This window comes from Mastomys coucha, unplaced genomic scaffold (assembly GCF_008632895.1).
Source record: "Mastomys coucha isolate ucsf_1 unplaced genomic scaffold, UCSF_Mcou_1 pScaffold22, whole genome shotgun sequence".
NCBI lineage: Eukaryota > Metazoa > Chordata > Mammalia > Rodentia > Muridae > Mastomys > Mastomys coucha.
Genome location: NW_022196905.1, coordinates 261978171 through 261991135, shown reverse-complemented (window position 1 = coordinate 261991135; position 12965 = coordinate 261978171). Strand labels below are relative to the sequence as shown.

General features: G+C 48.5%; 1 protein-coding gene across 6 annotated transcripts in view; it reads right to left on the bottom strand.

Annotated features, from left to right (window-relative positions):
- Positions 1-1675: 1675 nt before the first annotated feature.
- Def8 (differentially expressed in FDCP 8 homolog) overlaps positions 1676-12965 on the bottom strand; it is a 19324-nt gene continuing 8034 nt past the window's right edge. For all 6 annotated transcript variants that reach the window (XM_031341743.1, XM_031341747.1, XM_031341744.1 and 3 more), the window contains 9 exons: positions 12565-12714; positions 11075-11216; positions 9824-9988; positions 8625-8752; positions 8400-8513; positions 6575-6655; positions 5326-5466; positions 5066-5175; positions 1676-3482 (listed from right to left, as the gene is read on the bottom strand). In XM_031341743.1, coding sequence (XP_031197603.1) covers positions 3380-3482; positions 5066-5175; positions 5326-5466; positions 6575-6655; positions 8400-8513; positions 8625-8752; positions 9824-9988; positions 11075-11216; positions 12565-12714 — 1134 coding nt within the window. In that variant the 3' untranslated portion in view covers positions 1676-3379. The remainder of the gene's footprint in view (positions 3483-5065; positions 5176-5325; positions 5467-6574; positions 6656-8399; positions 8514-8624; positions 8753-9823; positions 9989-11074; positions 11217-12564; positions 12715-12965) is intronic.

The window sequence follows — 12965 nt, the reverse complement described above, 5'->3', positions numbered from 1 at the left end:
CCTGGAACTCACTCTGTAGACCAGGCTAGCCTTGAACTCAGAAATCCGCCTGCCTCTGCCTCCCAAGCCCTGGGATTAAAGGCGTGCGCCACCACCGCCTGGCAAGAAACCTTTTTAAACTTATCTATTTTATTATTTTATGAGTATGAGTATTTTGCCGGGATGTATGTATGTGCACCACGTTCATGCCTGGTGCCTATGGAAGTCAGAAGAGGGCATTAGATCCAATGCAACTGGAGTTAAAATCTTTGAGCTGCCATGTACGCGGGTCCCTGCAAGAGCAACAAATGCTCTTAACTGCTGAGCCAACTCTCCATCCTCCAAAAGAAATGTTCTAAAGGAATATGTGAATTTAGAAGGAAAGGAGCAATTGAAAATCAACATTTTCACACACACATACACATACACACACACATACACTCACACATACCCTGAGAAAAAATAAAGTCAGCGGAACAAAATGTTAACATTAGGGAGTCCAGAAAATAGACAAATAGGTGGTTTTGCCCACTTTAAAGTAAAAGCACTGAAAGAAAACAAGCCCTTGAACTCTGAAAGGAAGGGAGCTGTACACTTACAGATGAAGGTGTACAGAGTGCAGCTATAGCCTCCAGTGTGCCTGGAGGCACACGCATATCAACCCAGAGTCTTCTGTGCTGTGTGGTGTGCCAACAGAGGGAAAGACATTCCTCTTGGTCCCTTAGGAGCCCATCAAGACTGGAATTGTTTGAGGGCGGCTTATTCGGAAGAAATCATAAGGCATGGTCCCACCATGTGTTCCAAGCTGACCTCTGATTCTGCCTGTCACATGTTGGGACATCAAGGGCACACTGGAAGAGTGTTTATAACTCTGTTGAGGCAAGTGCACAAGGGCAAAGGTTAAAGCCTTAAAATGCCTGCAATAATGGCACTTTTCCTGCACCTGCCTTATAGTGATGAATGGTATCCCCAGGAGCTAAAGTAGAGAACTCTTGCTGAATCTGCCATAGTTATACAATTGGAGGCTCTCATATTTAAGTAAATAAGACAGTCAAGGACTCCAAAGAAACACAGTTCCTATTACAAAGCATTTTTTCCATGCCAAGTACAAGTGAAATAATTCCTGGAACCTAAACCCCAAGGGTACATGTGTGGGCATCCCATCTCACCCAAATGAAGACCAAAATTGGTCTTCGTTGGGAAATTTCTCTACACAGCGTCAGAACAGGCTTGGGCCTTGTCTGACACCAACCTAAATGTTTCTCTCAATGAATTTCTAAATATTATTTTCACTCAAATATCATACTCAAACCCATGAACTATGGAAGGCTAGGATGTTTTCCTAAACTTGTCATTGACAAGTGTGTGATTTAACTCTGCCTTAGCACAGACTCACCATACACCAACCTAGATATCACATAATGAGATCACAGTGGCAATTGTGACCAGACCTCCCCGCTGCCATCCTGGTTCCATGATGCATTGGCGTACGCTTCCAAAAACTGTCAGTCATCTAAATGGGCTCTTGCTGCTGGCTAGATTCTTCATACCAAGCTGTGGACTCATAGAATGACTCTACCAAAGCCTGCAGCATCCTGAAGGCAATGGTAGAAGAGAGGTACCGAGGAAGGACATTTGGAGTGTGCTCTAAGAGGGGGCCCAACACTTTGTTCAACAAATGCCAGACTAGTAACACTTTCTTTAAACACTATGATTTATAGTTGGAAATGTGATGTTGATTACACAGGAGGCTCAGGAAGGGCCCACAGCCTCAGGACAGACGTGTGATACAATGACAGGAAACACACAGATTTGGGGGTGCGGGAAATGGCATTTGGTTTTAAGACCTTCTTTAACGCCAAAGAAGAAGCGGGACTTGGGGCCCACTGTTGACCCACACGACACTCAAAGGACTCTTGATCTTTCACTCTGAGACAGGGCAACTCCACCTTCCCAACATTTTCCATATGGGAAAACTGAAACAGAAAAGACAGCACAGGTAAAACCTCCTGATGGCAAAGAGGAATCAGGTGGAGGTGGCGGTGTAAGTCTGTCCATCCTCCAAATGTGCCACTAAGTTAAGTTTCAACTGGCTAGTTGAGGAGTCCCTTCTTGTGCCTCATTAAAGGTGAAGGAAATCCAAGTTATGACACGCCCTGGCCTCTGCCCGCCACCCATGTGTGTCAACAGAAATCCACAGACAAGGAGCAAAGAGGCAGATGCAACCAACTCCTACTTCCCAGGAAGAAAGACAGAGCTGTATTTTGAGAATCCCATCTCCACACATCTTCCATCATAGGATCTATGGGGTGTGTGCATGGAGGTGGACCGGGCCTCACTGGAAAGGTGTAGGTCTGCCCAACTTGACCTTCCTGCATGGACCTCCTGCTTGAGTCTAGCAAATATTCCTAGCTCTTGGCCTCAGGATCCTACGTCAACACCCAGTCACTGGTCATCTTCAAGCAGAGCACTGCAGCAGCAGGACAGAGACCTCTGTGGGAAAGTTTAATTCCCCCAAAGGCCACATAGGCCAATGTTAACTGACAGGCTCACCTGACCTAGAACCTCCTCCCTGGACACAGCCCCACCTATGTAACTGGAGGCTGAGCTTTCTTCCTTAGGACGGGTCCTTAGATGCCCGGCTCAGAGCACCAGGGGAAAGTGGACTAGGCTGCTGTGGCAGAAGCAGGTGTATCTGCCAAGAGAAGCTCCACAGACCCCTCCCCTCCCTATCTTACAGAAGGGCTGGGGAAGCACACGTGACTGACAGATTATGGATGATGATGACGACTCTCAGGATGCTGGAGACGATCCATGGGACACCGTAGTAAATAGTCCCAGTCAGAAAGCCGGACGTCCCTTAGGAGACAAGGTGCTGAGAGGGTTGGGAGCCTCTAAGTAGAACCTGAATCTTCCTCAGCAGAGATGAAACTCAGTCAGGAGGCATCCTTTGGTCTCACTGGACAGGCCTCTGAAGTTTCTGACCAGTTGTAAGGGCATTCTAGACAGGAGCTAGACCATCTCTGTGGTGCCAAAGGATTGGTTTTAAAGGCCTGGAGGGCTCTGTGCCATAGGAGGGTGACTCCCCCACTTTCCTGGAGAGTCACACCCAGGCTCCTCTGCCTAAGGAGTCTTACAGTGGGGCACAGGCAGCATTTTGACCCCTGACAGCTGTACACCCAATAAACAGCCAGGCATACACGCTCGAAGTCTCAGCAAGCACCTGAGGAATAAGAGTCCCGGTGGCCACCAGTCACTTCCTTCCGGCACGAAAGAGATGAAGAGGCCCGGGGGATACACTCGGGGGGGTTCTCCAGAGTAGAATGCACATCTGGTGGGCAAGGCCAGCAGGCGACAGCCGGAGGGGCAGATACGGTGCCTGGCGTTCTCCTCCAGTGTTCTAGGCATCCACCTCTAGACCAGGTTCCTGGAATAGTGACTGCTTCCTCAATGTGAGCCGGGCACACTTGGGGCACGTGGTCGAGTTGTCATAATAACAGTCCCTGAGGTTAGAAAGACAGGCTTGGGTTCTGCCCAGAAGAATTTCCTCCCTAGGCCAGCTCTCAATTATCTTCCTACAAGTCCAGAGAGGCTCACTATCACAGGACAGAATAGGCATCCAAATGTGATTTACCACAAAGCCTGGTACGTAGCTGCTGGCTTCTACTAAAGAGTTGGGCCTCCAGCAGTCATATTCAGGCTCCAAGCTCTTGTCATTTGTGTATGTGTGTACCTACATGCCATGATGCACCTATGGAAAACAGGGACAACTGGCAGGAGGTGGTTCTCTCTACACCAGGTGGGCTGCCGGGATCGAACTCCAGTAACTGGGCTTAGCGGCAAGCTCCTTTACCTGCTGAGCTGTCTTGACAGCCCTCTAGCTCTCACTTATTCAGCCATGACCCTAACTTAGCAACACTTCCCTTCCCTCGTTTCCCAAACTGTGTGTCAAAGTATAGCACGGCTCTGCAGACTCCTTTGATTTTCAATCTTTTTCTATCTGAGCATGAAGGGTAGTAAGGTTTAGGCCCACCTGGCCTGTGCTGAGCCAGAAAGAATAACCTTAAAGCAGATACAGAACTAAGCAGTGAGCGGACCGTGCGAGCAACGCAGGGCCAGGAGGGCTTCAGAGGCTGGTCTGGGATACAGTGGTCAGGTTGCAGTGGCGCAGCACAGGTAGGTATTCATTCCTAATGGAACTTGTTTTTCCTGAAGAGAGGGTCTCACACAGCCCAAGCTGGCATCAAGCTTGTTATGTAGCTTTGGATGACTGAACTTTGACCCTGCTAATTCTGCATCTCAAGTGCTAAGATTACAGGGGTCGGGGTCAGGGCGGGGAGACGGGTGGGGAGAAGAGGAGGAATGTCAGAGGACAGACCAAGAGGGGGATAACAACTGGACTGTAAAAAAAGATTAATAATAACAATAATAATAATAATAATAATAGGGCTGGAGAGATGGCTCAGAGGTTAAGACTGATGCCTTCTTCTAGCCTGCAGGCATACATATAGGCAGAAAACTGTATGATGAATACATAATAAATAAATAAATATTTAATAATGGTAATAATAAATTGTGACTTATGCAAAAAAAAAAAAAAAAAAAAAAAGATTACAGGTGTTTACCACTAGGCCTAGCTCTGTTCTGTGCTAGAAATCAAGCCCAAGATTTCATGTAAATTAGGCTACATTCCCAGCCCCTTAATAGAACTTTAAGTTTAGACATAGATATCAGGGCCTAACTCCAGCAAAGTACTCTGAAAGAAAGACAATACCAGGCAGTGGTGGAGCACACCTTTAATCCCAGAACTTGGGAGGCAGAGGCAGGTGGATTTCTGAGTTCGAGGCCAGCCTGGTCTACAGAGTGAGTTCCAGGACAGCCTGGGCTACACAGAGGAATTCTGTCTTGAAAAACCAAAAAAAAAAAAAAAAGAAAGCAAAAACCCGATGTCTGTCTCCTGTCTCATGGACAGCAGTGCCAGGTACCACAGGACCAGCTACAGCCAAGGACAAAGGAAGGCCTTCTGCTTAGAGAGTGGGAGGAGCCTCAGCACCCAGCCTGAGAGTGAGCTACAAGCCTCACCCACCTGTGGAAGACAGCTGAACAGTCGTTGCACACCGATGTATGGCTGTCGAACGGGAACAACACGTCACCTTCTTTGCAGAGTTCACAGACGAACCCCTTGGCTTGGCACCGCTGTTGAAAGGGAATTAAGGTAATGACTGGCAAGAAAGTACCAACTCAGGCCAGGAATACATTAACTGGCCAGTCCTGGCCCTCAGGACTGGTGGACAGAACAGCTTAGAGTCTTCTCTAGATAGAGCCATCACGACACAGGAGACCCACCTCACAGTCCAGCTTGATGTGCTTGGCGAAGAGTGTGTGGATCTCAGTAAGCGAGCAGCTGAGGCGGCCCATGTGCACCTCCAAAAGGTCCTGGATGGAATACATCTCATCGTTCTCCACAAAATGCTGTCTGTCTTGGAGCTGCCAAGATCCAGCAGGTGTCACCATAAATGCAGAGCAAGATCCACCACTCCCCACCCATGGCCACTCCAGTTTCAGGGCCCAGAGTTTGTGTAGAAACCACAAGTTACATAAGGTGTCCATTTAGGGACCTCAAGATTCTGGAGAAGCCAGAGGGAAGATACGGCCAGGGATAAGATGGCTCAGTAGTTAAGAGCACTGACTGTTCTTCTGGGTTCTGAGTTCAAATCCTAGCAACCACATGGTGACTCACAACCATCCATAATGAGATCTGATGCCCTCTTCTGGTATGTCTGAAGATAGGTACAGTGTACTTACATATAATAATAAATAAATATTTAAAAAACCAAACAAAACAAAATTTCTTAATCTATATTCCCCACCTGTAATGCCCTCGAACCACAGTGGCTCCTCAATGCTCCCAACCCTTCACCTGCTATCCATGCCTCTTCCTGGTCCTGGCCTTAAAACCTTCTGGTTCTTAGAACTCCTTGCCCTGCTTGTTTCTGTATAGAGCAGTCACACAGTGACATACTGCCTATTTCCCTTGCCCTCCTGGCCTGCTGGCCACTCTCCAAGGGCCTGCTTTGCTCACTGTTCCCATAATTTAGACCAGTGTCTTAGATCACTTATTGAGCAAAGTAGTAGGTGAGTCTTAAAACTTGTATTTTAGCCAGGCATGGTGGTGCATGCCTTTAATCCCAACACTTGGGAGGCAGAGGCAGGTGGATTTCTGAGTTCGAGGCCAGCCTGATCTACAGAGTGAGTTCCAGGACAGCCAGGGCCACACAAAGAAACCTTGTCTCAAAAAGACAAACAAAAAACTTGCATATTGTCCCTCCTGCCTGAGGAGAATAAGGTCAAGACCACCTCCCTAAGGCTAAACACGGTAATTATTTATCTCAGTTTGCAAAACTGAGATCCTCCGAGAACACTGCTGTTGTGTAACTATCCAGCAGTTTATTACAGATGTGACATTCCCAGAAGAGAGCGTTGGAAAGGCAGCTAGAAGTACAATGTATTGAACTACAGGGTTATCTGAGGGATCCGAGCATGAAGTCCTTCCGTCGCCCTAGCCACCCGGGACTGGTCCCTCCAGCAGTCTGACCTGCAGCAGCAGTCGCGCCTCCATGGCCTCCTTACAGGTGAGGAAGTATGGCTTCATGAGCAGGATGTCCTGGCGAAGTTTCTGTGGACTCAGACAATGGGTGGGCATATCAGCCGTGGCACGCTGGCGGCACCGCGGCTGGTTCTGTAAGGCTAAGGGGCTGTGTCCGTATTGGCTTCACAGGGGCCATGCTCACAGGGTGGCTTCTCCTTCCTTATGCAGGGGTGACAGTAAGGTCAGTGGGGACTGGGGAAGGTACCCTTAAATTTCACTGGATGGTCCAACGTTTGGCCGGTCTATCCAACCTCAAGTACACATCAGTTTTGGGGCTACATAGGAACTTGGGCTCATCAAATGCTGCTCTTGAATCTTCCATTCATGTTAGCCCAGTCCCACAGGTAAGCAACGAGCCCATCCTACCACCTCAGGACAGCACTAAGTCACATCCAACATAGTGGGCCAAAATCCTACATCAATACCATACCCCCCATCAATGCCTTGACCATTCGCCCCGCTCCACCTTAGACTCTTCCCCGAAAACATGGACTCTAAGGCCTTTCTACTATGCTCATGATGTCATTAGCCCCTGCCTGAACTACAGCTCTATCTGACACCAGCCCTCACTCTTCTGGCCATGAGTGGCCAATAGACATGCAGAGCTGCTGAGATGCACAGTCTTCACTCAGTGAGATGGCTGTAAATTTAAGATATAATCTACAGCCAGGCAGTGGTGGCGCACATCTTTAATCCCAGCACTTGGGAGGTGGAGGCAGGCGGATTTCTGAGTTCAAGGCCAGCCTGGTCTACAGAGTGAGTTCCAGGACAGCCAGAGCTATACAGAGAAACCCTGTCTCAAAAAAACAAACAAACAAAAAAATACAATCTACAATTCAAAGTCAGAGGATAAAATATCTTTACAATTCTGTATGTTGACTGTATATTTATAATATTTTGGTTCAGCCTTGAGGTGGTGGTGCACGCCTTTAATCCCAGCACTGGGGGCAGAGGCAGGCAGACCAAGGCTAGCCTGGTATACAGACTGAGATCTAGAACAGACTGTCTTGAAAAACAAAACAATAATAATACCATGTTGGTTCTACTGAGCTAAAGAAAATAGTCTATTCTATAGGTGTAGAAGCATATACATGCTCTAATCCCACACTGAGGAGGTAGAGGTAGGAGGATCAGGAATTCAAGACCAACCTCAGCTAGCTATCAAATTCAAGGTCAGCCTGAGCTACACATGCTCTCATGCCAGATTCACAGACTGCTGGGAACTGAACCCGTGCTCCCTGCATCTAAGCTAGCATTCTAACAACAGAACTACATTCCCAGCCATGCAGGTAAGTTAGGTAGACAGATGGTAGGTAGGTAAATGGATAGTTGATAAATGGATAGAATGAAAATTAATTCTCCCTCCCCACCTCTCTCTCCTCTCTCTCTTTCTCCTCTCTCTCTCTCTCTCTCTCTCTCTCTCTCTCTCTCTCTCTCTCTCTCTCACACACACACACAAACACCACACACACACACACACACACACACACACACACACACACACACACACATACACTTTCTGACAAGCTCTGACTATGTAGCTCAGGCTGACCTCTAACTGATGACCCTCCTGCACCAGCTCCCTAATGCTAACATTAAAAATGCTAAAAAGTAGGTGAGGCTTCACCCTACTTTTTCAATGAGATTATTAGGGAACTTAACACTGTCTCTGGTTTTAACACTGTTGACCCAACAGATAGCTAAGAGAAAAGAGTGCACCTCCCACAGGGAGACCACTACATCTGTACCCTAACCAGGCCCCCAGCCTCACCCGGATCTCCACCAGCTCTTCCACATAGTTAAACAGCAGAGGGTTAATCTCCCGGAGCCGGAGCACTGGCCGAGATACCATCAGTGCCAGGTAGCGCATGCTGCAACGGGACACCTGCAGGGCAGGTAGCTGAGTGACCAGGTAGCAGAGCTAGGACTGGTCATGCCCACCTTCTCCCTGCCCTACCCCACCCCTGCCACCAACCACCATGTCCCCAAACCCAACCTTGCGTGGCTCAAAGTCCCAGTTGTGTACCACTCTCGCAGGGATGACAGCCAGGTCGTTCCAGTGGCAGTGGCTGCAGTAGTACTGACCTGTGTAGTCACACTGCCGAGCCTCACTAGGCACACCTCCTGTGGGGGGCCAAGTTGTTATAAGGCCAGGGTAGCCATTCGGGATTGACTAAGGCCTGCCTTCCCTAGCCAAGGACTCACATCATATGGTCCATCTTTCCTCACCAAGGCTGCAGTGGAGAACAAGCTGTGCTAGGGTTCTCCCCAAGAGGTCTTAGGCCACCCCAGTGTCTCAGCACCCTGTCTATTCATCAGCAAAATGAGGTATCAGAATAGTAAGACAGAAAGAATCCGAGCTGGGCAGTAGTGACTCACACCTTTAATCCCAGCACTTGGGAGACAGAGGTAGGCAGATTGCTGAGTTCAAGGTCAGCCTAGTCTACAGAGTGAGTTCTAGGGTAGCCAGGGCTATACAGAGAAACCCTGTCTTGAAAAACCATAAAGAAAAAAAAAAAAGAAAGAAAGAAAGAAAAGAAAAAAAAAGAAAGAAAGAAGGAGAGAAGGAAAGAAGGAAAGGACCCCTGAAGGGACCCCCTAAGTTAATAGTAGTTACAATTTCCATCTCTAGAATGTGATTGTTAAGGGCTGGAGAGATGGCTCAATGGTTAACACTGACTGGCTGCTCTTCTGGAGGTTCTGAGTTCAATTCCCAGCAACCACAAGGTGGCTAACAACCATCTGTAATGGGATCCCATGTCCTCTTCTGGTGTGTCTGAAGACGGAGACAATGTACTCACATACATTAAATAATTAACCCTTTAAAAAAAAGAAGTACATGATTGTTGTATTCCAGTTTTCTTGTTCTCCCCTAGTCCTTGTCTTTGTGGGCTCTCCTTGATGGTGGTAACAATAAAGACACTGTAGTCAGAGATCAGAAACCAGCCCTGAAGAGGTGTAGACAAGTCATGAAACAGCCAGGAATGGCCTGTTTCTAAAAGAATTGAAAAAATGCCAGGAAATTCCTTTGTCACCTCCCCGAAACAAGGTACATGGCCTGCGCTGGCCCCAGGCCCTTACGTAGCAGCTGCCGAGCAAGCGCAGCTTTCTCACACACCCACTAGGAGCCTTTCCTGTCTCAGTTCTGCACTGTGTTCTTGCCCAGCAAGGAAGAGGAGCCCATCCTTCACTCACGCAGAGAGATGGGAGCACGGCACTCAGCACAGCGGTAGTCCTGACTGTCCAACCCGCTCTCCGGGCAGATGTTCAGCTCGTACTCAGCCTGGTGACTGACCTTGGAGCTGACACAGGGTTTGGAGATGAGGTTCAGGCACTTGCTGTGACAGCGGTAATAACACCCTGTGGTAGGAAATACCCGTCTCTCTCAAAAATTGTACAGATCACCACAGCCTACCTAGGAGGACCCTCACCTGAACCGCTCCACACACACACCCCATCGGCTCCCCTGCAGTGTCCGTAGTAACTCAAGACTTTCTCCCAGAGCTGCTGTGTGGCTCAGTGTCTCAAAGAACCTCATGTCTCTGGACCCCAAGCTTTGTGTCTTAATTCCCGACTCACCTTTTATTAGCATGCATCAAACCCAAACCATCCAATGACAGACAATTCCTCTCCCACATCTCCCTGTCTTCTCCCGTTTCCCATCTCAGGTTCTGTGACTCTATCCTTCTGGGACTGAGACTACCACATAAGACATCCTGACTCCTCACTTGTTTCTGCAGCTAGCACTGACCTTGCCACTGCTCACTCAAACCTTCGTCAGAGACAACCCTCTCTTCCTTTCTGCTCGACTTAGCAACCAGAGTCTAAGTATCCAGCACGCATGGTCCTCACTGCACATAGAGAAATGTCCTTGGTCACCTCTGAGTGTACTTCTATTACATCTACCCTTAGACAGAGGACACAGACACATAACAACCATAGGGCCTTTGCACATGCACTTCCTCCAGACCACATCCTTCCTCTTTACTTATACTCCTAGCTTGTGCCCTGACCTCCAAGGGCCCACTGTACCCTATAAACATTATCCCCCTTACATTTTCCTTTACCAGCACCGCCCAACATACCGTGTCATCTCCTCGTCTGGCTCCCCATACAGAACAGTACCATCATTCTGCAATATTCTCTCTGCACCATCTGATATGGTAGCCATCAGCTTCATGCAGCTTTTGAGCATTTGTAAAGTGGATAATAAAGCTAAACTACATATTCGACTCCTGTGGATTTAAATTTTAAAACTCTTCTGTGATTTATCACCACTACACTAAACAGCTCAGTTCTAGATACAGAGCCGGTGTTAGTCTCCTCTGCTCCTCTTATCTCCAGTGGGCAGCGATGCTCCGTCACCTGTACACACTGCCTAACACCTACATGTGACCCATGTCTGGGAGCAGGGCTTATATAGGAGCGGGCCTTGGCCTTGCCCACCTGTGCAGGTGTACCAGGTCTGGATGAGGCCCCAGATGATGGTATTACACTTGTCGCAGGTTTGTTTGACACTCTTGCTCTTCTCCTTGTAGAAGCGATGCTCTAGGAGAACCCGGATGTTGGGTTCCTCCTCATTGGGGTCCTGTAGGGGAAGAGCAATGAAAAAGTCATGGGTGAGTTAAGCAGGAGTTCCTTCCCATCACTCAGGACCCTCAGCACACACCTTCCAGGACCTGCCTGTCACGGAGATTGTGAGTTTCGGCCCAATGCTCCCTTTTCTCCTTAGCAACAGAACTGTAGTTAGGCACCGGCCCTTAGGAACACAGACAACTTTTTCGAGCATCTTGGCATCCAGGTGCTGTATAGATCCAAGGGCCTGTAAGCAGGGAGGCTGCCTCTGCCCCTCTGCTTGCTATAGTAAGGTGACCTTGGACTCCCTTCAGGATCTGGCACAGTAACAAAAAGATGACCTCAGGTCCTAACCCTTCTGGCTGTCGCCTAGACCAACTGTATGCTTTTCTGTCAAAAGGAAAATTACACGTGTATGTCCTTAAACTACTGTATCCTGTGATATGTTTGCTGCCATATCCTTACCCATTTCCTGATGAATATTCCACTATAAACACCCGGAGGCTCAGAGTCCATACAAGAGACACAGGGACAGCCAAACCAAGAGACACAGGCTCGGACTGCATCCTGGACTTGTGCGGTTGTTGGATCTACACTACACTGTCTCCTCCCATTGACACCTTCAGGTGATCGCCCCTCCGAGGTCGCACAACTCAAAGAGGAATTATGTCAACACATTTGCTTCGGTGGGTGGTCACAAAAGTAACTCATGACTGTGAGGGTTTCAAAGATAAACATGTAATCCAGGACTAGCCGATCACTGTGAATGTTCCCTAAGCTCGTGACCCGGGCCTGGCCAATCAGTCATGGCTGACCTGAGAAAGATAAACTTGTGGAAAGACAGCTGCCAGTTGCTGACGTCATCTTTGCCACCCCCAAGTGCCTGCCAGAAGTCTGACTAACACAAAGAAAAGCAAAAGAATACAGGGTTCCGGGAGCTGGAGAGATGGCTCAGTGGTTAATTGCACTGACTGTTCTTCCAGAGGTCCTGAGTTCAATTCCTAGCAAGCACATGGTGGCTCACAACCATCTGTAATGGGATCCGATGCCCGGAGTGTCTGAAGACAGCGACAGTGTACTCACATACATAAAATAAAATAAATAAATCTTTAAAAAAGAAAGGATACAGGATTCCCAACATTTCCATAACAAATAAGCTTTCTTCCTTTGCCTTTATGGGCCCTAGGATTGGGTTTCTGTCCCTCACAATCAAGAGGGGCTGTACTATCAGGGAAGCAGCTAGCCTAATCTTTCACTCCTACCCGAGCCTCTCAGAAAGGACTCTTGGAAGGAGCCAAAGGCTCCCTGCCCTCCCCACCATGCTATGCCTACACCCCAGCACCTCTGTGGTCAGAACCCACCTTGAGCTCCTGGAGCTTCAGCCGGAGGTGGATCAGCCTCACCACAGCATCCTTCTGCTTCTCTGACTGCTCTGGCAGCTCCAGAATCACCTGTTTGCATTCTTCAATGGCCTGCCGCAGCTGCTGGACATCAGAGGCCAGGAAGAGACCCTGCCCAGGTTGGAAGGCAGCAGTCAGATGACCACCTAGAAGTTTCTCCCCGTGGAAGGTAAGCCTGTCCCCATGAGTAGTTAGGCATATAGCAGACCTCACCTCTCTCACCCTGAGGAAGACTTGCTCAACACATAAGAACATGAGTGACATGTGGATCTTGGAGTCTGAGGGCAGCCTGGTCTACAGAGTGAGTTCCAGGACAGCCAGGGCTACAAGAAAAACTCTGTCTTGAAAAAACAGAACCAAAA